The sequence below is a fragment of the Athene cunicularia genome, assembly GCF_003259725.1.
Source record: "Athene cunicularia isolate RWA chromosome 4 unlocalized genomic scaffold, athCun1 chr4_part3, whole genome shotgun sequence".
Lineage (NCBI taxonomy): Eukaryota > Metazoa > Chordata > Aves > Strigiformes > Strigidae > Athene > Athene cunicularia.
Genome location: NW_020799100.1, coordinates 15,004,084 through 15,028,589, shown reverse-complemented (window position 1 = coordinate 15,028,589; position 24,506 = coordinate 15,004,084). Strand labels below are relative to the sequence as shown.

Sequence of the window (24,506 nt, the reverse complement as noted above, 5' to 3'; positions counted from 1 at the left end):
TTTTTTTTTTTTTTTTTTTTTTTTAACTAAGGGAGTGTGAGCCTCTCCAGGTGGGTGGCTGTGCACTCCCGAGTGTGTGTACCCAAACAGATAGGTTTTGATAGCTGCGTTGGAGCTGCCTGGAGAACTCGGGTGCTGTTGTGTTAGGTTAAATACGCAGCAGCGAGCGCCTGCCCTGCAAAGCTTATGATCAAAGTATGAAAAAGGAAAAGATAACAGGCAAACGTGACAGGCAGGGGAGGCGCAATGAGATCATCACCAGCAGTAGCTGCTTTTAATAATGATGTGTTATGTTTCTCGCATGTCGCACGATCCAGAAATACAAGAGTTGCTTCAACAACAATCTGCTGCGGCGCGGGAAAGGAGGGGGACAAGTGGGGTGCCGAGGGCTGGGACTGCAAGGTGTTGTGTCTGCTGCTGCTGCAAATCCTTTGGTCTTTAAGACTGTAGCAGTGCCTCAGCTTACCAACAGCTGTGAGATCTAGAGAGAGCGTTCGGATGTACGCCCTGGTGAGAGAGTACCTGCCTGATCCCTTCCTATTCTTACATCCCTTTCCCATATAATTTGGGACTTTATTGCTTCCCTCAAACTAGCTGCAGGAGCAGCATCTCCTCTCTCTCCCTCCTGCAGGGCCTCGGTCTCTGGTCACTATGGAGGTAGTGCTGGAAATACTTTGCGATTAAATGCTTGCGTTGAGAGTTGCAGGGAAGGGAAAGAGCAGCTCTTCTCACCAATAAAAATGACAAATTCTGTTGTTTGTTTGTAATCAGAGAAATGTTTTCCCTCATTTCTGTGAAAGACAGTTAAATGTTTTGATCCCTAGGTAAATTTCCTGGAGCGTAATTTTACAGGGAGAGGTGATGGAGGGGCGGGCAGCCAGGGTGCTGCTGAGGCTCCCTGCAGGCTGTGCTGTGAGTGGTGAGGGGCTGCTGGGGCCTTCATGCTGCCATGTGGTCGGTCCTTCCCCAGAAACTGGTGGCCATTCTGGACTGGGCTGTGATTGCAGCAGGTGCCTTTGCCCGGGCACCTTCCTTTCCCAGCAGGGTTCAGGTTGCTGGAGTTGCTCAGTTGAGCTTTTGCTCCCCTGGGAGCCCCAGCTGCACCCCTGATACTCAGGAGTAAGGAGCCCTTTGCCTCTCTGCAGAGCCTGTGGGTACTGGATCAATATCTCATAACAGGACTGGTGTTTCAAGTGAATGCTTCCAGCTTGTTATGATGATAAAGTTCCCACATATCAAATCGAAAGTGGATTTTACATTTGCCTAAGTACATAAACTTGATCATAATTAAAGCAATGACTGCTTGCTTATACCTTGGATCTGACCCATCTTGCATGACTGTGTAGTAATTACACTTCAGAGCACTCGCTTCTCCTAGTAGCAGCTGCATAAATCTCTGTAATAGAGGAACATCACTCAAGGACTATTTTCTAGGCTTCTGTTTATTGCTTTTCTTCCTTTCATACATCTGCCAATTAAAAAAAGTTTTGGATTTCCCAGCCACAAATCACCACGGAATCAATTCTGAGAACCTTTGTCTATAGATCATATCACTCTGGAGAAACAGGGGGTTTAAACAGCTTATTTAAAACATGGGGCTTTTTTGGACACAAACAGAAAATGATGACTTCTGAAAGCCACATTTTGCATTGTGAGCAGTTGTGGCTGAAGGTCTAAGTAGAGGAAATGCTGCTGGGTTTCAACACGCACCTGAGAGATGTCCCAGAGCTCTGTTTCATTGGATCAGGGGTGCATGGGCTGAGGAGACACTGTCAAAGTAAAAAAAAAAAAAAAAAAAGAAGCAATTCTGATAAATGTGAGGGAAGTGTCGTGCTGTTTCATGAGCAGTATTAATGTTCTGGGAGTAAGCTAGCTGAAAGCGTACATCAGGCAGCGAGCAGAAATTTGGTCTCCTCTTGTCCTGCCACCCAGGGACCAGGTTTTTGTAGCTCTGGAGCACGCTGTGGCACGCTTGGAGGTGGGGAGCAGCGTGACCTAACTACTGTCAGCTGCAGCTGACTGTTTGGAGTGGTGGGAGGACGTAATTCATGGCAACAGTTTGACTGGAGCTAGCTTAGAGGCCTTGTACTGGAGAGGAGCGACGGCAGGGTGATGGCAGAGCGCTTTTCATAGGGTTTTCAGAAGTTGAGACTTACGCCAGCTCATGAGCCAGCCTGCGGTTCTGTGCTGGAGTAACTTCCTCAGCTGTTTGCATTCATTAGTAACTATCTTTTTCTTACACAGCCTGTCTTGGTTTTCTTCCTCCTTTTGTCTTTTCCTTGCATAATTTCTCATGTATAAAGTCACTTGAATTTCCATTTTTTTCCTGGTCTGGTTTTCTCTCCTCTTTGCCATTTGAATTTCTCTGTGTTCATGGTGATGCTCTGGCTAATTGGGTTGATGAGTGTGGGTAGAGGGGAAGGGGTGAGTTGTTGTCTTGCCAAGACAGGGAGAGGGGGTGGCTGTCTCTGCCCTTGATTGTGTGGAACCTGAGGAATACTTTTCTCTGTAGAAATATCCGCCAGCGGGTCTGTTTCCTCCTCCCACAGCAGAGTGGCTTCCAGTGTTTTGTTCATTCCCTTTGACAGAAGCAAATATGGATTCCCTCTAAGAAGATAGAGGATATCAACCTTTTGCTTTTGGAGTTGAGGTGTAAAGCTTTATAACTGGCTGGCAGACTGTGTCAAGCTTTCTTCTTTCTCTTCTTTTTGGCAACTGGTGTGTGCCAACGTACAGTTTAGAAGTGGAAAATTCCAACTCTTCCCACTGGACTCGATGTACCTTTGTTCATGAGCTGGTTCCCTTTGTACTCCTGCTCTTTTATTCTGTTTTTCCTGAGTGGGACTAATGATACTTTTCCCTGTGCAGCCTTTCCGTTTAGCTTAGCATGGTGGTTTAAGATCTTAGTTTACTAGATAATTGAGTTTTCTGTTCTTAATTATTTCAGGCCTGCAAGTTGCTCTCTTGATAGTTAAGAGAGCAGGAGCAGAACCCTAAAATTTAGTAACCTCCCCAGGCAGTGGTTTTATAGTGAGATCATTAATTTTATTTTTTTTTTCCCAGGGGTTAATTTTAACAACATCCTGAAGAGTGTTCTTCCCAGTCTTTTGAATGGCTGTAGGGTGTGTGAGACTGTAACAATCATGTATGGTGAGTGGGTGCCCACAAATTAGCTCCGTATTTTTGATGACAGTACTGTTGATACATTTGTTAGGAGGAAACTCTTACTCTGTAAAAACTCTATTCTCTCCATTACTACGTCTTTTAAAAGATGCGGTGTTACAGAGCGTTGTATTTGTGTGGCGCTCATCTGGCCAACATTGCAAGACCTGGGGAGGAATCCAGAGTCAGATGGCCTTGTGAAACACAAGATGGAATAGAAAATAAAGGATAATTAAGGAGTAATAAATATCCTATGTAGTACCCATACTGTTCCATCTTTAATCACCCATTGAATGATGTTGGTTTATAATTTATATCTCTTTAATTAGGTTTTAAAAAGATCAGCACTTAACCTGGGTTCTGAACAGTTGCATTTCCTTCCCCCCCCCCAAATGCTGAGCATTAAAAGCCAGCGACAGATGCATGACTCCCAGTCACATAATTTAAAAGATTTTTAATGAAAAAAAAAGTATTGAAATAGCTGGGGGAAAATCCACTATATTTAAAGGCTGAATCACTTCTTTTATCTGTTTAAAGCATGATGTTGACTGCAAAACAATTAGAGAAAGAAAATTAACCTAAAGCAGCAGCTTTCTTAGGGGTAATATTAACAAACTGATGAGCTAAGAGAATGGGGCGAAGCCCTCTGACATTTCCAGACAGCAAAAAGCAAAGGGTGCTGCTGTACGGGGTGGCAGAGCCCTTGCTGCTGTACGGGGTGGCAGAGCCCTTGCTGCTGTACAGGGTGGCAGAGCCCTGCTGTCACATGGGCAGGAGACTGCAGTAATGTAACATTAAGCAGGGACAGGTTCTTATTTTGGCTTTGCCTGGAGTAAATTTTGTGGGAATGTTAATCTGATTTAAGCTGCTGCTGGATCTGGGTGGGCAGGCTGGTGTGCCCCAGTGGAAGGCACGGCTTGTCTGCCTGTATCTGATGACAGGGCTGGAGCTATCCTGGGATGCTTAAAATCAAAGTACAATCCTTCAGCCTCATGAAGGAGTTCGCAGCTGGCTGCAGATGTTCTCAAGGGTTTTTTTTGACATTTAATCCACTGAAATTATTTTCACTTCTGCTGTACTACCACCTATCTGTGGGAATAATTGTACATCAAAGTCAAATTTAGTGCTTTAAATTCACCGTTACCTGGTCTTCGGTAAAATTTCCCTGTGTCAGAAGAAGGAAGAAGAGGCAAAGTGCTGCTGAAATCACTGCAGCTGTAGAGATTAGTGCTGTCAGATAGGAGCGTATGCATAATTACTGGAGCATTTACACTGCTGTTCCCCAAGATGGCATAAATGGCATGGTGCTCTGACAGCCTCCGTGTGCCTGTGGAAGGGGCCGCATCCAGCTCCTCGCCCATGGGAGTTGGGTGTTGGAGGGTCAGGCTCCTGTCCTTAGCATTGCATCGGTATCGCTAGTCTTGCAAGGCTTGGTATGTGAGCATCCAAATCCAATTTATTAAAACCGTTGGAGTAATTCATGGGACACTCTCTTTCCAAAAATGAATTTGTAATGATTTATAGCAGAAGGAGGAGATTGTTTTCAAGGGCTGAGGCTGGCATTACGAGGTGTAATGGCTTGAAACTTTAAGAAAAAAGGGAGGGTGTTGTAGGTTGGGAGATAAAAACCAGTCTTAACAGTAAGGCCCATTAGGCAGTGGAATGGGCTTTGCTATCTAGCAAGTCAGAGCTATCACTGGAGGTGTTTGTGTGAAATAAAATGCTTAGAGGGGGTGGATTGGGGAGTGGGGGGCGTAGAATTTGATGACTCACAGGACCTTTTCCATTGCATTTATGGAGCCAGAAATGTGTGGCAGTTTAATTCATGTTAGTGTCTGGTCTGTAGGCTTGTGGTGTGTTTCCAGGCATTCGTGTCTCGGCACCCATCGTGCTCCTGGGGCATGCATGCTTTATACAGCTCCTAGAACTTGGGGTGCAGGATTTGGGTCACCTGGGTGGTGCTGCAGCATAAGTGCAGAAGAGGGTCCTCACAGCAACAGCATGAGTAAAACCCCAGACATATTTCTAGGTCAAAAAGCACCATCCCAGTTTCATTGGTGTCTGCTGGGGCTGGGGTCAGTGGGGTGGGTTAGTGGCTCCTGGGGGACTGGGGTCCTGGGCATCAAAACCTCCTTTCCTTGCTGTTGGGACTTACAGATGGGACTGTTTGAGTCTGCTCGCCACCTGGGAAAGCCATATACGGAAAATAGCTGGCAGATGGGAGTCAGACCCCCATTCCCCAGCCCTCTGTAACAACGCTCTGTGCCACGAAGGACCTTGTCCTTGGTAGCTGGTAAGAGCCTGTCCTGCCTGTGTTGACCTGTTGCATTTACCGTGACATTTCTGGTCACCGGTGTTAGTTGGCTATCTCTGTAAAACGTTTTAAGCTGTCAGAGTTAATTCCCAGGCTTTTTCCTCCTCCTCCGTGATTGCTCTGCTACAGCATGTGTCTTTATACTTCACAAAAATAAAAATCCATTTAAGGGGACAAATTGACTTAATTGCTAAAAAGAAGGATGGGATGTGAGTGGATGACCTTGCTGCTTCCTATCCCTGGCTTTAACTTACACAGATCTCTTAATTGCCAACTCTCAGATTTTCTATATTGGTATTTCCATTAATCATGGAAGGCTTTTTTTAATAATTTGAAATGTGTCCTAATATAATAAATGTAGGAGGAAATAAGCTTTGTATTAACAAGAAATTTATGTCTGTATTACAGTGTTAAAGGGACCATGCTAAACCTTTTTGTGGTGTAAATTGACTTGGATTTGACTTTAAAAAACCTCTTTAACTTGCTGTTATATAACGACTTATCATTAATGCAGTGTCTTGCTGTTATGTGGTTTTATGGTCCCTGTTATTTTTTTGTTGCATGAAATACGTGTCACTGCTCTTCTGGAGTGGGTTAGTTCACGAACCATTGAGCCTCAATCTTCAGATGTCAAAGGTGCTGGCTCTTCGTTAGAGGACTTGATGAAGGAATTAGTGTTTCACATTCTGCTTTGCAGAAGGAGAAACTGAGGCAGCAGATCGAGGTGCAGCTGGGATGGTGTTGTGGGTGCAGCCTTGGGCTGGGCCTCTTTCTCCCCCTTTGCCATGCGTTGTTTTGCAGTGACGGCAGAACTTGTACTAGTTAAACTCCTTTCTCCACGTGAAATGCACGTTGAAGTGTTTCGTGGTGTTTTTCCCAGGCTGTGCCGGGGAAGGGATGGGGCTGGAGGGAGGAGGGTTTCTGCTGTCGCTGCTCCTGAGCCCTGACAGCTGGTTTTCCCTCGGTGGTGTGCATGACTCTTCTTCAGAAGGTACACGATTGAACTGACATTAATATTAATCCTGTTCTTCTAGAGTACACTTACAAGAGTGACTTTTGACACTTTCTAGTAATTAGTGAGAGAGTGGATGTGATAAAAGACTTTTAAGGAGAGGAGAGGGGAACCTGGAAGGATGTGTAATCCTTCCAGAGCAAAGGTGACCAGACTTGCTTTTATTGAGGAAAAAAACCTCTACAGCAAACAGTAAGGCAGAGCGAGGGCTGAGGGGTGTGTGGAGCCTTCACCCTGTCTGGGCTGTCAGTCACTGGCTTGGGGACTGCTTCCTAATCCTGGTTCTGGGCAGTGCTGAGCCGAACAGGGAGCAGCTCCTGCTCTGGGCATAATGCAGTTTGGGTGGCAGACACTGAAATGGGAGGTTCTCGCTGCTCTCTGGCCCTGGATAGCTGTTTTTAATGGAGTTGTTGCTTACCGTTTGTTTCTAGCAGCAGCATCAGATTAGATGTGTGTTGCATGATTTGCTTTGATATGAGCTTGTTGTTCTGCTTGTGTTTGTGGGGCCACAGTTCGCTATTGAAAGTTGATCGAGAATGAGACTTTTTTGTTGCTGCTACTTCCAGCTCTTCTGTTCGATCTTCTCCTGTTGTCTGAACCCAAAAGATGAATTTTTTTTCCCTAGATTTTATGTATCACTTTTAGCTAACAGCACTTCCTAAAGTTGTCTACTACCTCCAGGAGTAAGAGCTTTGAGAATGGTTTGGGAATGTAAAAAACACAGTTTAGCATCACTGACCTGTGCTTTGAGTTACAGCTTGATGCCAGAGCAAGTAATGTTCCTCTTGCCTTTGTCCCCTGTCTTTCATACCGTTCTGGTGAATGGATGGAGGTGATGCCCATGTAGTGGCACCTCTGCTGCTGAAAAGGCACTTGCCTTTGGCTGTGCTGAGTGCGTGCCTCGGGACCCGTCCCTCTGCAGTGGGACTTGTGCACCTGAAGAGATGGACCTTGGGCTTCTCCTGTTGCAATGGAGTAAGGATGGGATGGTGAAATTGGTGGGAAGACTCAGGAGATAGGTACAGTTTAGAAGTCTGCACTAAAAAAAAAAAGTCATTGTTGTGCTCTCCTGTTGTTACTGTTATTTCTGGATGTTACTGTTATTTGTGGATGCAAAAAGATGGAGATCGCAGACAAATAACACAGCTGTTATTTGTTCTTAGCTAGTGTTAAGTCTTCATGCACATTACAAGCATATCCTGCGTGCTGAGCTACGTGCATTGCTCTGTTCATTGTAAAGCCGCAGCTTCAAATCCTGGCTCCTTTTTCCATCTCCCACTCCATCTCTTCTGGCTGCCTGCAGCTCGTCACCGATATGCTGGTAGGCATGCAGGAGATAGCAGGGCAGTGCTCTGTGTCACTCTGTACCGCTCTGCTCGGCACCAGAGCATCAGTGGATGGAGTGTGTGGGAGCTTAAGCAAGCAGCGCGCTGGCAGGCATACACAGCAAGCTCTCGGGGGCTATTGCTCAGCAATCCTGGCTCTGCCTTATCAGTCTTCTCCTTCGGCCAAGCTGCTTGCTCAGGACAAATTCCAGAAATGTCATCAATTTGCCCAAACAGTAATTGTGGCAATATCAGCGTACGGAGTTGGTTTCCTCTCCGCTTCCAGCAATTCTACCACCTAATGCAAATTTTCTGCCCTTCTTGTGTCTTTCTCCAGGGTCGGATCTGCAAGTATGTATCCCGAAGGGCTCCACGTGCTGTTCGAGGAAGATGGAGGAGAAGTACCAGGCAACAGCTCGCCTGAACATGGAGCAGCTTCTGCAGTCAGCCAGCATGGAGCTGAAGTTCCTCGTCATCCAGAACGCTGCTGTCTTCCAAGGTGAGCGCTGGGGTGCTCTAGGCATGTGGCAGGAGGAGGAGGAGGTGCTTCTGCTCCTCTTCCTCAGCACCTGGCAATCAAAAGTGCAAGTGGCTGGAAGCGTTCTGTTCATTTGTTTTCATAGGTTTGTATATATTATATATGCTTACATATGATTAATACACCTGGTTTGGTATGATGGCTGCTCTGCAGGGCTTGTCCTAAATATTCCTGTAGCTGAAACAGCAAATGTAAATTTAAGGACTAAACCTCTTCAAGTGCAAATCTAAAACAAAATGAAAAAAACACTTCTCCAGGAATTAAAACACGTGTGCGAGGACCATCTTGTCTGATTCTGCCAGTCCTGAAAACTAGGCTGTGGTAATATGATCTGGTTGTTACTCCGGTGTAATGCTTGGTAAGCATCTGACTAAAATGTGTGTATTGATTATTGTTATCCACTGGAAAACAAGGTTGGTTATTCCATGTGAAGGTGGGTAGAGGCTGCCTCGTTCACGAGTGCAGTTGCTGGTGCTTGTTGCTGTGGGGTATTGAGTGCTTGGTAACCTGATGCCACACTATATGGTGGCAGCTCTCTTCATTTTCTAAAGATAATGGGATGTATTGTCTCTTTAGCAAAACTGATCTGTGACAAATATTTTCTACTGTGGATACACACTAGTTTGTGTCACTTAAATACATGATTTTTTTTTTTTTTAGGGCTTTTACACAAGCAGAACTTATTCCATCCATGGTTAATGTGTGGTGAAATGATTGCTTGTTTGAGTGCTCTCTTATCGAGGTTCTATCATTCTATATTAATGGCATTTTTGCCTATATTTAAAAAAAGAAAGCATGAGCAGTCAAGCGTTTTTTCCTCTGTGCTGATATTTTTGCAGAATAATTGATTTATTTTTATTCATGCCTCACTAACAGCAAGACCCAAAGCCTGCTGAAGCCTGTGGCAAAGCTCTGTTCTGGTCTACAACTGACTGATGGTCTAATGTATTGTTTTTCTCAATGTAAGATCAAATAAATTGCTGAGGAGGCAACAGTGTATTTTTCACAATACTTCTTAATTCGGTGACCATTAAGCTCCAATTCTGTTAAACAGAATGGAGTAAAACTAAGAAGAGATTGGTTTCCTAGGCATTGGAAATGTGGACTAGCTTCAGAAATGGTGAATAACCCAACTGGAATACAAAGTGTCTGCTGCCTCCTCCCCTATCATTTGACAAAAAGAGCTTGGCATTAGAGTTTTTATTGTGTGTAGGAGTGATGCCCTATGTTACTACAGGTTTTGCATAGCAGAGTTGGGTACTCTAGCTATGAACTTTCTGCCTCTTCTGGAGAGAATTGAATCACTTGCTCTGATTTTGTCCTTACTCTCTTGTGATTTCCATCCTAGCCATGAGAGAGCCCTTTCCCTGTGCAGGATTTTTGGAGCTGATACTACTCTGAAAAGCTTTGGTATGCAGAATTGCTGTTCTTGGTGGTGGGGAAGAAAAGCGTTTAATTGAAGAATTCCTGACCACTTTTACTTATAAAAAGCTCATGACTAATTTTAAAGATCTTTTGCTCTCCCATTGTAGAAGAGGAATTCGTAGCTGGAACCACTGAGGAGCTCATTTTAATTACCTCGTATAAAGTGTTTTGAACGTTGAGGGGTAATTCATTAGTCTTTGAAAATCATGTACTTTTATTGTCTTTACATTTAGTCTCAAAGTCTGTAGAAGAACACTTTTAATAGGTGGATCTTTTCATTGCTGCTTGTTTAAGAGTATTTTGATGGCTACAGTGTCAGAAGCTGTTCCAGCTATAGAAATTGCGCTTGGACCCAACATACAACAGTCTGATTTCTCATTTCTTGCCCCTGCTTATGGTAGGGGACAGGCTTCTATCTCAAGACATCACTAAGGGAGCTGGCGCTGGGGGGTAGTGTCTCGAATCGATGTTTGCTGTTTGCTTCCTCCCACATTGCCACGGTATATGCTGCAACAGCTGGCTGAAGGTCAGAAAACTTGCTGCTGCCCTGGCACAGCTGGGGAGCGTAGGATGCCCGTCTCAGGGGTGTGCCTGGGGCTGTGCAGGCTGCATTCAGCTATGCGGGTGATGCTGAAGCCATCGGGGAAGAGCCACCCGTGACTGCTGTTGGAGCCCCTGGGGTCCCCGAGCATGTCCTGCAGGTCCCGCTCCTGCTCCCACGTGGTGTCTCCTACACGAAGCCAGGGACAGATGCCCTGTGGCTTCAGGAGCTGGGACTGCAGGAGCGGGCCAGCTCAGCAGTGCCACTCTCGCAGGCATGCTCTGGCAGGGCAGAAAGCTCTCTGCGTGTGTCTTGCATTGTGTCGGAGCCCATCCTGCACAGAGGATGGGGAATTGTACTGCTCTCTAGAGCGGGGTAATATGTTGGTATGGAAACATGTCCTAACCACTCATATAAAAACCACAAACGTGAAATCCGTCAGAGTTAATTTCAGTATCTTTAGCCTGGGATCTAAAGGGACTGCTAGTCTGACAAACAAAATCTCACCCAGATGTTATTATTTTGCACCAAATTTAATTTCTTCCTGCTGAAACTGGAGTGGCGTCTCTGCTGATAAAGATCAAGGGAAATTGTCTGGCATTTACAGAAAATCTCATCCAGGCCTATCTGTTACAATGTTCACTTAGCAAAGTTTATTAGATTATTAGTTTTAGACCCTTGGGCTTTTTCTTTATTGCAGTTAAGAAGGAAAAATCCCAACCAAAAAAATCCTCTCTCCACTAAATTTAAATGGTACAATTAGCTCCTGGTCTTATCTTACAGGCATTTCTTTAAATTATGAAGATGATTTAAGTAGTGATTGAATCCTTTGGAAACTTGCTGCGTTTGACAATGTTAAAATGGATTGTAGCTGCCTTGACTGGAGTTAAATCTTACTCTAGGATTGTGAGGGCAGGTTTTTTCGCTTTCAGGCGGTGTATCTGTGCTGGTGTCTGCCCGTGTGTGTGCCTTCTGGCTCAGGTTCTCCTCTGATGGCAGCTCTGATGTGTACCGTGATGCTGGGCTGAACCACATCGCTTCAGAACTTGCTTATGTGTCTTTGACAAGTAGTATTTAGTGTTGCTCTGGGGTTCTCATCCAAACTGGTGAGTTAGTGCAACTAACCTGCTGTGGCAAACAGCCAGAGCCCTGTCTACAGTTTGCTTTCTCTCATCTCATTCTCCTACCTTAGATCTTGGCTTTTTTAAGGGGTGTTTCTGGTCCTGCCACTACCTAATCTTTTTCTATTAAAAAAAATCCCAAACCTAAAAAAGCTCTCAACAAATCCTACTGATTTCCTAAATATTAAATCTGAATAGCTCAGTTTTGTGGAAGGTAAACTTGAACAGGAAAATACCATGTGGGGGTTCTTGTTCTTTCCTCCTTCCCTCACTGAAGAGCTCTGTTCCCTGGGGTTGGGTTGTGTGCATGTTCATCAGTCTGATGCCTCCTGCTTCCTAGGTTTGGGAATTTGGTTTTGAGTGATCACTTAATTTCTTGTCCTGCATATTATCTGTGTTGCGCTGTGGATAACAAAATTAAAGCTTTAGCAGCTGCTCAGAGGCAGCTTTCATGGTATACTCCTCCTAGTTCTTTGTCCAGGGGAAAAGGCACTTTTTTTAAAAAAAGTGGAAAGACTGCAACACAATTAAGCACAGAAGGACCCTCCAAGGGAAGAGGAACATCTGCACCCGTTGCTTTGTGTAGAACTCGCTAGTAATCTTCCCCCTCCAGCAAATATGAAGCACAGGAACAGGAGAGCTGACTACTAGGGGCTGCTTCTCCAGGAGTAATAAATACAGTGTGGTCCTAGAGAAAGTTGCTTTCACTGTTTTAAGTGATTGCTCAAATAAGCTATCAGCTGGATGTCACGTTGCCCTTCTGCAGCCTCTTCTGTGGATGCTACTCAAATCCTGGAACAGCCTCTTTGCGTGGTGCCAACGCCAGGCTGTCGGGGCGTGCTGGTGGCTGCTCTGCAATCTCCTGGCAGCGACGGTGAGTGGGTTGGAGCCACCAGGGTAGCCGTGGTGTAAATCCTGAGATGCACCATATGACTGTTTCTGACCCTGAATCTAGCCACCCTGCTGCTTGTGTGGGCGCAGGGCTTGGTTCCACCCAGTTCCCAAATAACTCCTGCGGGGCTGCAGAGCTTCTGGGACTTTGGGAATGTGGCAGACAGTGGGAAGGCAAGGAGTGCAATTACCTGAACTGGCAAATTGACTGGGGTGCCGCAGTTGAATCCCCCTTTTTAAAAGCCTGTAGGCCTAAAGTAAGACCTCATCAGTTCCCTCTCAAAGGCAATGGCATTTAATCTTCTGCAAATGGCAGCTGAAAGACAAAAGGAGCTTTGCTGGGTACCTAAGGGGAGCTTGCAGGGGCTACAGAGATTTGAGGGGCTTTTGGGATGTTTGTTTCAGAGTAGTTTCTAGGAAAACCGTGATAAATCAATATGGGTAAACCCGCCTGTACATGTATGGTATTCTCTTATTTGTGGGAGAATCCTGTTTCTTCCCCCCTCTGGAGCGGAGCCCTCTGTAGTTCTGGCAGAGCAGGTGGCGTGGGGAGGATGTCTATTCATCTCCCCTCGCGTGCTGCGGTAGGATAAAGGCAGAGATGTAACTCTTAGTCCTACCAGGCAGCTCTGAAGGCTGTAAATCCTCCATTAGGCATAAATGCAGCCACTTTGGTTATTTACACTATCCATTCATATCTGTCAGGGCTGAAGGCGGTTTTGACATTGAAAGCTTCTATCAGGTTATCTTTAATCAGTTTAGAGGCACCTAAGCCACAAATATATCAAATAGCCAATCCTAATGTTGGAGTCCTCTAAAGTATGACTGAATTATTTATTTTGTTATGATGAAAATGTCTGGGCTTTATTGGGTTTTCTTTGAAGAACTTGATTCTGCTTGAAGTCTGAAAGATAAAAGATCAGCGATTGTCTCTCCAAGTTTCTTATTCTGAATCCTTCAAGGCTTTTCATTTTTCACGAGCCGCTGTTCCTACTTTAGAGTCAAGGTGAGGGAGCTGAGATTTCTTTTATTCTATTAAAGAGGTTTAAGTATATAAAAACTTACCTTTGTTAATTATGCCTTGCACGGGTAAATTCAGGATGCACGTGGCATCCATTAGGTGAGAAGAGATAAGCTGCGTGGTGGGACCTGTTGGATGTTAATCACCGAGAAGGGTCCACTGATACCAGTGCTGCCCAGCAGAGCTTGTGTCTTATTGTTCAGAATAGTTTAATGCTCCAGCATCATTAAGCCAATTAAGTCTGACAACACCATAGGGTCTTTCAGGTGTTGGCATGGGAAGAGCCTTGGATGGGCTTTAGCACCACGCTGTTCTGCAGACCGCTGTCACTGACAGTGTGGGGAGGGAGGGAGGAGGCGGCGATACGGGGCAAGTGGAAGAAGTCTCTAGCTTTAAAAGTTGATAACTGTTTCTGAATGTGTAAAGCAGTGGAGGTGAGAGGTGCTGAGAGTCAGGAGGTCTTGGAGTTGAACAAGCCCTGCGGAGGGGAGATGTGCCCTGGGGACCAGTGGGCCACAGTTGTGATGTGTCCGTGGGTTCAGATGTTGAAACAGAGTGCAGGTTTGGATCACTGGCCAGGATTGCACAGCTTTTCTATGCTGGAGAGAAGTGATTACAGTTACCTGAGTAAATGTAACAAAAAAAAAAAAAAAAATTCATAGTAGTAGTCAACTGTGATATGAGTGAGGTGGTCAGATTAATAGCTGCAGGTGTGTTGTGAGAAGTGCACTTGAAAATGTGAGCTCTTGCTTGTGGGCTTGTAAAATATTAAGCTGACATTTAGAGTGAACTCAGAGAATGAATTAACTTTTGAAAGAGGAATATTAAAACTCTAATTAGACTTTACAAGTAAATAAGCACCACAAATAGTATCATTCCTGTTCCTAATTAGTCCTCTGCTAACTGAAGGCTTGCTGCATCCTTCTCCGATGCACCTATCTCCACAGCGGCAGTTCTCCCTAAAAGCTTCTTGTTTTGTTGTTCTAATTTTTTACATTAACGTGTATTATTTAAAACAGGAATTGTCTCTCTGGGTCAATTCAGGCTACTATTCTGCCTTTGGCAGTGGTTCCTGCCAGATGTTTTGGATGCACAAAGTTTGCACTGGAAAACAATGGTGATACATTTTCCAGGTTGATAAAGATGTTCTAAACCGATGATTACAGGTAGGTGGAAAGAGCTGTCTGCATAATGAGAGATCTCCAGTTGTCAGAATTGGTCTAGGGAGGTAATGTTTCCTTTCAAATAACCAGAACTTATTGTTCATAAATCACAGTTAATCTGTTTATTACACTAGCATATGAAGCTGGAAGTCTGAAGTGTGCTATAATGCTTAGCTTTAGGAGCAGAGCTGTAATAGTAGCAGCAGTTTCAAATGATTTGAAATTGGGGGATCAGCAAAATGCAGGAGTCTGTGGAGGCTCTGGGCATTAAAAATGACTGCTGAGGATTGATGAGTTTCTTTAACAAATTGTAAAATCCATCATGCAAGAGTTAGGGCATGAAACTGCCCTCCTGAGCCACATAAACCATGGGTTTGGAAGTGTTGCATGACAGTGCACACTACTGGGAAGGGAGATTTTGAAAGATGTTTGGGTTTGCTTTTGTTTCTTCCTCTTGCTGCCTGGAGTTTCAATGCCAGCACAGTGTTGGCATGCAGCTCGCTAGGCTCTGGGTGTGCTGGGTGGGTGCTCCTTGCGATGCTGAGCCTAAGATATGAGGCTTCCTTCTTGCTTGAGTACCTCTCCCCTGCTTCAGTCACTACCATAGTGGTCACGTTTCCCTCGATCTTCCAAACTCCTGGTGCATCTTGGACAGCTTTGCACAGCCCTTGCTCAGAGCTGATGGAGAGCTGGGTGTGCATCTCTGGGGCACTTCCTTACAGAAGGGAGATCGTTGGCTCTTGCTGCTGTTTGCCTGCATCCCCGTTAGAGCTCTGCAATACACACCCACACCGATGGCCTCTCGTGCTTCCATCTGCATCTCCATGCAGCGAGGGCCCCTGTGGGGTCCCCATGTTGGGTATCCATAGGTTTGCTGCTGTAGGAAGAAGCTGAATTGTGCCTTTTGTAGAGGGCAAGCAGCGACTCCCTGGCATGTCCATGGAAGAGTGAAGTGTGTGGTAGGAGGTAGCTCCTGCTTTTGGGATCTCTGTGGCTTGAGGGGTGCAGCCATGAGGAATTGCATGTGGTTGAGATCCCTTCCCTGTGTCTTACCTCTCTTTATTTTTCCCCTTCAATTAAATACTGCTGATGCCCTTTTCCTCATCGGTGAAATGAGGCTTGGAGGTTAATAGGGGTCTTTTTGTAACTGCCTACATGCTGCTTCAGCAGTTTTTAAATACTGTGCTTGGTGTCTGGGCTATAGAGGTCCCCAGTTCAAAGTGTGCGAGGAATTTCTGGATAGTTGCGGACCTGCCTTCTGTCCCCTGCCAGCACTGTTGCTGGTCTTCTGCTGTGAAAGGGGGTGGTCCTCCCCTGCTTCTGAGGGACATGGGGAGGCATTGGCCATGGGCACCCTGGGACTGCTCCCTAGGCAGGGCCATGGCCGATGCTGCACCCACATCCTCTTAGTGTTCATGGTGCTCTGCTCCGTGGGAGATGTGGACCTCTTGGATGGGGAGGTGTCTGGGCTGAGTCTCTGCAGGAGCATCATGGCCTTGCCCAGAAGCCTGCAGTGTCTCCTGCAAGTCCTCCACATACGTGTCCCTGCACTGTGCAATGTGGTGGTGCTGCCTCCCTCCCATCTGCTCTGAACCCGTGCTGGCAAAGCATGATCCTGCATCCCCTGTCGGAGTGTGAATTGGGAGATAACCAGGGAGCGAGGGCTTCTGTGTTCCTCAGAGTCTTCCGCTTCTACAAGTAGACTGTTTTCTGTAATTATCTTTTGAGCTGCAAGTTATCATCTTTTGATAGTTCAAGTGCTAATATTCTTAAAATGCCTCCTAATGCTGTAAAGCAGTCAAATGACATCTTTCTAGCTTGCAGTAGGATGATATAAATGTTGTGTCACCCTTGAATGTGGTATTTATAGAACTGCTTGGTGTCACTGAATTTTTTTGTTTTTTCCTTTGTAATTCCAGTACAGAAACGGGTATGGTGGCATCTTCCATCTTTTGGCCTGAAAGGCTAAATAGAGTCATTGTCATTGTGCAAAGTGTTTAAAAAGCAAACAAGAGCTAGTTTGCATTTGCTCAAGAGGAAAGGGGGGAAGAAGCCAGCACACAGCAGTAAAGGCAGACACTGTCTCTGTAAAGAAAACATTTGCTAGATTGTCATCTATTTTACTTTTAAAGCAGCAATAAGATATAGCGATAAAATGGCCAATGGTGCCTTTCATCTGAAGAAAATGAACTCTTGCTGAGCCAATTAAACTGTCAATACACTAAGGTTTCACGTTCCCTTGAGCAGACTGGATCACCTCAGGTGTGTTACTCACTCTGACTTCACCACTGATGTGAAATCAATTTTAGCAATTTATAATCTTTCATTTTACTGTGAAAGTATATTAATCTGTGAAAAACACCACTCAAATAGTGAGGACAGATGAGAGCTCTCTATGTGAGTGTGTATAGCTGGCAGTGCCTCTTGGATTATCTGGTATGTAGAAGCCTGTGTAACTTTTGGACACGCTAGAGGCACCTACAATCCAGTTCTCAAGCTTTAGGCTTTATCCTTAAAATATCCAGTTCTCAAATCATGGGAGTATTTTGGTCTAATTTTTCACTACTCCACTGCAGTACTTTGAAATAAGCCTTATTCCTTCAGCCCAGAAGAGGCATGCCTTTCCACATTCTGATATCACGAGCAGCAGAGAAGCGAGCATGGCAGAATCATAGTATGCACTGCTCCTTAGAAAATAAAGCAGATGCATCTAGCATGGATGGTGGAGGGATGCTGAGGGATGTGGGATCTTCCCTGTGTTTTGTTTCTGTGGCAACAGTATCTAAATGGGTTTAGGTTTTCCTCCTGCTGCTGTGAAGGGGATGCAGGCTGGACTGTGTCCAGTTCAGACCATTGTGCTCAGGGGAGGTGTTACCTGGAAAGCCCCTTACATCCAGTTACGCTGGGATTGCTGTACCTGGCGCAGTGTCTACTTGCAGCCCTCAGAGTGGAGGTGTCTGTGCTGTGAGACACAGCACCATTGCTCTGGGGTCACCTCATTGCTTGTTGTGTTGGCCATTGCTTTGGGGTGACCTCATTGCTTGCAGCATGGACAGTGTTCCTCTGAAGTAGGCTTTATTTTGTCATCTTCTTGGGTCTTCCGTTGCTTTATGGGTTGTCGGTGGATACTTGGTGCACCTCAGAGAGATGGTGTCCCTGTGGTGGTCCTTTCTCTGCTCCACCAAGCAGAGTGTGCCAAAAGGTCTGCTTTTCTCTGAGGGGCCTTGGTAACCTTATGGGTTCAGGCAACAAGGGTGAGTGCCTACGTAGTGTTTATTTACGAGACTAGTGAACCGAGCTGTTTAAACATCTCATCTTCCTCTTAAAATGAAATCTCAGCTTCAGGAGCGCTGCGGGTGTTGGAGGATGGTCATGTTGCTGCATAGTGGCCATCTCTCAGCACAGCAGGGGGGCATGTCCTGTCCCCTGAAAATATGCTGAGTTTTGGAGTTCTTGGAAGAGTCTTCAGCCCTGTTTTTGCCAGGTAGCTGGTTTGATGGGTCTGTGATGCAGTTTCTCCACTCAAGTCAGCTGTGACCCTGAGGGTTGAAGGGAAACCTCCTTTCGTCAATGGTAACTTGCCTGACATCAACAGCGCTGGAAAAGCCCTGACTGGGAGATAGCCCTGAGGGCATGTGTGTGTGGGAGACTTGCCTAACAGGGAAGAAATGCCTCATTTTTAGGTTGCTAAAGGTGCGCTGCGGGTCCTCTTCCTGTAAACTTGATTACACAGGCTGTTGGGAACCTGAGAGGCTTTGGCATGGCTGAGTTTCTGTTCAGCTGCAGTCCTGGGTGGCTTGGTGCTTCCCAAACATTGACCAAAGGTCTTCTCGTAGTTTCCAGGACACCCTTAAACTTTTGGTTTTTCCCTGCAGCAGGGTTGGGTCCCGCAGCAAAGTGAGTGTGGCATTGCAGGGTGGCAGGAGCAGGCTGGTGCCCAGCAGCTAGGGCACGTTGAGCCTGTTTGCTGGTTCAGGTCTTGCAACAGAGCCGAGTGATAGCAGAGTCTCTGCTGTCTCCCGTGCATATAGCTGGGTTGGGCTACCTGGAATTTGAAAGCTGTGGTTTACCACGTGGCAGGCTTTGCTGAAATAAAGTGACACCTTGGCTGGACCCTCCAGCTGTCCCTCTGTGGTATTGCTACCTGAAGCACTTCTTGGGATGAAACATCAGTATGGGCTGCAAGGTCCTGAGTGTGGGAGTTGTGTGGGTGTATGAGAAGCTTTGCTTTTGAAATGAAAGCTCTTGCACATTGGCTGCAGAGGAACGTGATTGAAGTGCATCTCAGAGACAGATCCCACCAGGCGGTTGGAAAGAGCCCCGACCCTTATTAAGCTTTGGGAAGGGATGGCATTTGTCTCACTAGTGCCCAGTGATTTGTCTCGCTAGTGTCACTAGCAGTGCTCTCCCCAGCTGAAAATAGCAAGGCAGTAGTTACTGACTTGCTGCCTTTGGGCTTCTTTTTAAAGCCATTAAGAACATTAAACCCTTCTGCCTTTCTGATGGGCCAAACATTTTTTTTTTTTTCTCACAAAGGGAAAATATTTTTGTGCTTAGTTCTCATCCAAAAGGCTTAATGATGCTGCAGTTGATTGCTGGTCTTGTGCAACCTGTGGTGGTGGTGGTGTAGGGGTGGAGTCAAAATCAATTCCTGTTGGCCCACGATGAATTCCGGAGTAGGTTGCAGTATGCCTGAGAAAGTTTTCAGCTCTGCTTTGTATTGTAATTAGTTAAACACTGCTACAAAACGGAATTTGGTGACCAGTGATATGAAATGACTTTTTTTCCACCCTTCCCTCTGCTGTAGTGCCTGGAAGTGTCATCGGTAGGATGGTGATAACTTGGCATACTCAGATCTTACCCTAAAAAGGCACAGGAAAATACTTCAGGGTGTATTTATGCAGTGAGCTGAGTAACTTTTGATACTGGATTTAGCAGTGGTTAGATTGAATCTGTAGCTGCTGCAGTGTGCACGGCTGGCTTTCTTTTTATGGTTTGGATGTGATGCTGGACTGGGTCTGTTTGTCCCATGTAGCACTGGTGGGTCAGAGCTGGACAATTGGGTTTGCGCGTGGCATTTGGTGCTGCACCAGAGAAGAGTGAAAACTCTCATGGATGAAGGAAAATGCACTTCAATGAAGTAATACATCTAGGAATCAATGCATTTTTTGTGGCAGATGAAATGCAGGAAGCACTGCATATTTCCTCAGATAATATTTAAAAATAATTTTAATTGGAAAAAAATCATCTGAATGTGTGCTTAGGGGGGAAAAAAAAAATCACATAACCCTGTTAGTTAGAAAGTGAAGATTAAAACCACCAACCCTCTGAGACAAGGCAAAACAAACAGTATAGATCAATTGTAAACAAATTCTATTGCTGATTAGCTCTTCCCAAATTTGTCATCTTCAGGTCAGAAAATCTATGTCTGAGTGTCATAAAGAAGTAATTTTAAAAGCAGTAGAGAACAGTAAGGCTGCCTCTAGGATTACAGCTCACAGCTTTGGAATTCACCCTTTTTGAAGGAAATTGAGTAACAGATTGCAGTAATACAGCATATTTGTATTGGTCAAATTCCTATTGTGACAGCAGTGAAAAATGATGTTCCTTTTTTTAGGGAAAGGAAATTAAATAGGCCTAGTAATCCATGTAAGGAGATTGTCTTACACTAAAAGGGGAGGAATGTGAAGGCTAATCAGATCAATGCATTCTTTTGAATCTATCTCATTAAAAAAATAAAATCAAATTGCTACTGAATTTCCCTGGAATTATATTGAAATGACACAGATGCTTTTTACTGCCCTTTTAATTACAAAATTATTTCAATCTGCTTGAGTCTCCCGTGTAAGTGGGCTATCAACTGTTCTTAAATATTGGCTCATAAATTCCGAATAGTTCTTCAAGTGGAAGAAATAGTATTCCTGGTCCTTCAGCTGAGTATGCCAGCTCAGATCATGGCAGGATGAGAATTACCATTTGTATTGGCAAAATCTTCACTGGCTAATTTAGGTGCACAGCTTCCCTTTGGAAGAGGCTTTTAAGATTGTTATTTATGCTGTTGTTTGTCAGGGGAGTGCTCAGTCTCTGATGTCCGGCTGCACAGCCATGATTGACCTTCTTATGAAACCTTTGGGAATTATTGTGTACTTAGAGGTTTTTGAGATGGCCTGAGAGGGATTTTCACATGTGGTGTAATGCATTTCCCCCCGCCTTGGATGGGTAGAAGTGGGGCTAGGGTGCACAGCTGGTGAATGGTTCTGCGGCTAAGCCTCCTCTTGTGTAGAAAAGAGATTAAAAAAAAGTTAAATATAAAGTCTTGTCTAAAGAAAAAAATGACCAGCAGAATGCTGAATCTCTTGCGCAGCATTTCTTATGACTGAAATGTTTACTATAAGGAAGAGTTGGCTCCTGCTGTTAGTGCATCAGTAAGAAATATTGAAAACATGTACTATCTTTTTTTTTTTTTTTTTTTGGCTGAGGGAATAGCAAGGGCCCAGTGCTGGCTGAGTGGTGGTCCTCTGCTCAGCCTCTTGTGGAGGACAGGGTGATAAATGGTGGCTCTCCTGCTCTTTGCAGAAGAGCTGTATGTGCTGGTTGGAGGAGGGCGATGCTGGACTGTCAGGCTGTGTGTGGTGCAGTTCTGGTGAGCGGGGCACCGCAGCCAGCTCTGCACAAGCGCTGCCGTGGGTGCACGCGAGCAGTATGTGTGAGCCTGACCCGTGACTGTCCCAGGATTAGGCAGTGAGCTGGTTTGGGTTGAGGTGAGGGGAAGGGATGGTTACTCTTACCTGTGGCTCTCCAGGAGGATGGCATGGGTGCTTGGTGAGCTGTGTGCTGGGCTTTACCCTCTGTAGAAACCAGGGGGACAACAGGAGGAGGATGGCTGGCCTCTGGACTGGTAGGGTGTTGCTGTGGGATGTGCTGGGGGCTGAACACTGGGAGGCTTTTCAGGTGTTTGGTGCATATATGAACAGCCCAGCACCACTCCTGGTTTGCTGTAGGTTCACATCTGCCCAGCTGTGCTGGGTTCCTTTGGCAGCTCCCTGCTGAGGGTGGGACCCAAGATGGGGCTGGCTGAGATGCATCCATCCTCCGTCGGCTGGCACGGAGGGGAAAACACGTGTTGCGGTGACCAGGAGGTCACATGCTTACTGCAAGTCGTGCGATGCAGCGTTGTAATAAATGAAGAAAGTGCCTGTGTTGAAATGGGTAGCCTGCATTGAAAAGGGGAGGAAGGTCTGCTTTGAAGAGCACTTGCACTCATGTAGCCTTCGTTGTCCTTGAGAATGTGCTTTGTGATTTCTAAAGATTAAAGGTACGTTTCCATACAGAGTAGCTCTTCCCATCTGCGTTTGCTGGGAGATGGCACTTGTGTGCTGGAATTTGCAGCAGCTTTAAAGCTGGAGGTGATAAGCTGCTTTTTTCCATCACTTACTTTGTTCATAGGCTGTTTGTTTAGATAACGGCCTGGAAATGATATTAGTGACCCTGTACATCACATTTTGCTACCAGTGAAGAATAAGCAGTGCATTTGACATTTGGGGAAATGGTTTATTTTCTAAGGGATGTGGTTCAGAATCTACTTCTTGAACTAATGGACAGTATAATGCTATTTTTTTGTACTAGGTTGCATAGAGTTTTACCTTGAAGATGCTCTGTGAAGTGCACTGCATTGCTAGTATTAAATAAAAGTAAATGCTTCACATCAAATGAGAAGGCAGTCTTTGAACTGGTGAGAGGTTGAAAACCATTTATCTATCTAGCTTGTGATGCTTCACTGTGACATAAGCACGAAAAATAATTAGGCTCACTGGTAAGTAAATATTTGATCCTGAAATGTATCTTCAGGATAGAGCTGGGAGAAAGTAACCTCTTCAGATGCACATTGATTGTTCTGGATTTGTCTCACGCCAACAGCTAACTCATAAAATTGCATTCAGAAAGCTACATCACAAGAACATTATTGAGGGTGAAAAGTTTATGAAGGTGATGAACCAACCAGGCAGCCGCTGCAACCTCAGCTTGGTTTCTTGTGTCCTGTGCGTTATAATACAGCCTTTAGTTATAGCATCGTGTATTTTCCACAAGCTTCTTCCCTTGTGTAAGGGCACTGAAAAAATGTCCCTTAATGAGTCATTTTCTTTCTCCTTGTTGTTTGATGCCTGATTTGTAATACTTTCAAATGACACTTAAGGACAGAATTCTTCAAAGTTTTCAATTGCATGTGAATACTTTACTTTCATGCTGCTTCATGATGTTCAGCGCTGAGTAGCAGCAAGTTTCTTCCACAGACAGAAAAACCAAAATTCAGAAGGAGCCTAATTGCAGCATAGCAGTAGATGTTCAAGATAAAGGTTTTGGGTGTGGGTACAGCCTCTTTAGTTGACACTGGCTTTGTACACTCCACGACTTTTGACTTCTGGAGTTGGCAAGCCGAGGAGCTGGAGGAGCAGTGTCCACCTTCCAAGTACTTCAACTTTGCCTTTAAGTTAAAAAAAAAAAAGAGCAATAATGCACCAAAACCTGGTCTCTCTTTTTAAGAAGGTGGTTTCAAGGTTGACAACAAAAATTTCATATCTTATTCTCTCGCCAGATACAACAAAAAAAACGCAACTGCACCCCCAAACTGTGACAAAAAAGTTCATGTTTATACAGACTTTCACAAAATCCTGTCAAAAGTGGAGGTCTGTTTGAAAGTCTGGGAAATTCTTTGGCTAATTAAAGAAAAGGTCAGCAGGATTTTTTACTGTAGGCAAAAAAAAGATTAATCTTTCTCCGCTGCCTTGTTCTCAGAAGCAGTCAAACCATTTAGGCTGAAATCAAAATTTGCCTGAGGCAGAAAAAAGGCATGCAAAGTTGCAGTCCAGATGGCTAGAGCCTGGCAAAATTATAGGTAAATAGAAATAGGGTCTAAAGATCAGAAGCATTAGGCAACCGTAATATGCAGGGCTACCAGCTCTGCCTGTAATCAGTTATAATGTTTAATCCCGATGTCTGCTGCAGAAAGTTACTCTGCTGTTCTGAAGTGTGATCATTGATTCAGAGACTTGGGACTCAAAAGCTGTTGTTAAAGTGAGTTTGTTCAGTATGTGAGAGGGCTTTTGATCCTCCGTATGTTATGTTGGGAATGTGTCACCTCCTAACAGCTAGATCTGTGTAATACCTGCTGTGGTCATGCAAACCTTCTCAGGGGTCCATGGGGCTGTTTTCTTGTAATCAGTGTGTGTAATAGATAAACGTAACAAACCTTGTTAATAAATAAATAATCATTTTCAATTTATTACTGATTTGCTGATCATAACAATTTTTGTTTTGACCCTGTAAAGGGATATGCTTTTTTTATTCATGTTTGCAATGCTGCAGGAGTCGGTGTGAGCAAATTGAAGTGTGTTGATAATTCTTAATGGAAGGCATCTCAATATGATCATTTTAAACTATTTGGAGACTAATCTAGCAAGAGAACTTAGTTTATGGGCTGAGAAATGATCACCTGTACAAGGACTTGACTCTAAACGTTATGAATATGCCAGAAAATGTTCAGAGTTCTTTAATGTGCTCGGCGGCGAAGAGGAGAAATGGAACAAGAGAAGAAAAAAAAATGCAATTTTATCTGTACTGAGTTGAGCCTGTTTTAGGTGGCAGGAGCTGCATAGAAGATGCTGCAGTAGCCCAAGTCGAGCCTGATGTCGCCCTTTTGTGGAGGAAGAGCTGCTCAATTCTGAGTAACACTGATCATGGTTCATGGGGCAATAAAAAGTGGAAAGGCCACCAGCAGGCTGGAGCAAAGCTTCATTTTTAAGCTGTATCAAAACCATGCTTTTGCATTACTCTGGGTTGGAGCTAATCTGCCCTGTTAATACCAGGTTTTGGTACTAAAACTGTTAGCTACACAAAATGATGAAGTCAGGTGGTGACCTGAGCCCTTCGATCTTTAGGGCTGTAAAACTCTTGTGGAAGGGGGACTGGTGTCTTCCAGTGCTGATGTCCTACATG

The 24,506-nt window shown here is 44.9% G+C and overlaps 1 protein-coding gene across 1 annotated transcript in view; it reads left to right on the top strand.

Annotated features, from left to right (window-relative positions):
- Nucleotides 1-7,902: 7,902 nt before the first annotated feature.
- GPC3 (glypican 3) overlaps nt 7,903-24,506 on the top strand; it is a 141,112-nt gene continuing 124,508 nt past the window's right edge. The window contains exons 1-2 of the mRNA XM_026848867.1: nt 7,903-8,049; nt 8,151-8,312. Of these exons, the coding sequence (XP_026704668.1) occupies nt 8,028-8,049; nt 8,151-8,312 (184 nt within the window). The 5' untranslated portion in view covers nt 7,903-8,027. The remainder of the gene's footprint in view (nt 8,050-8,150; nt 8,313-24,506) is intronic.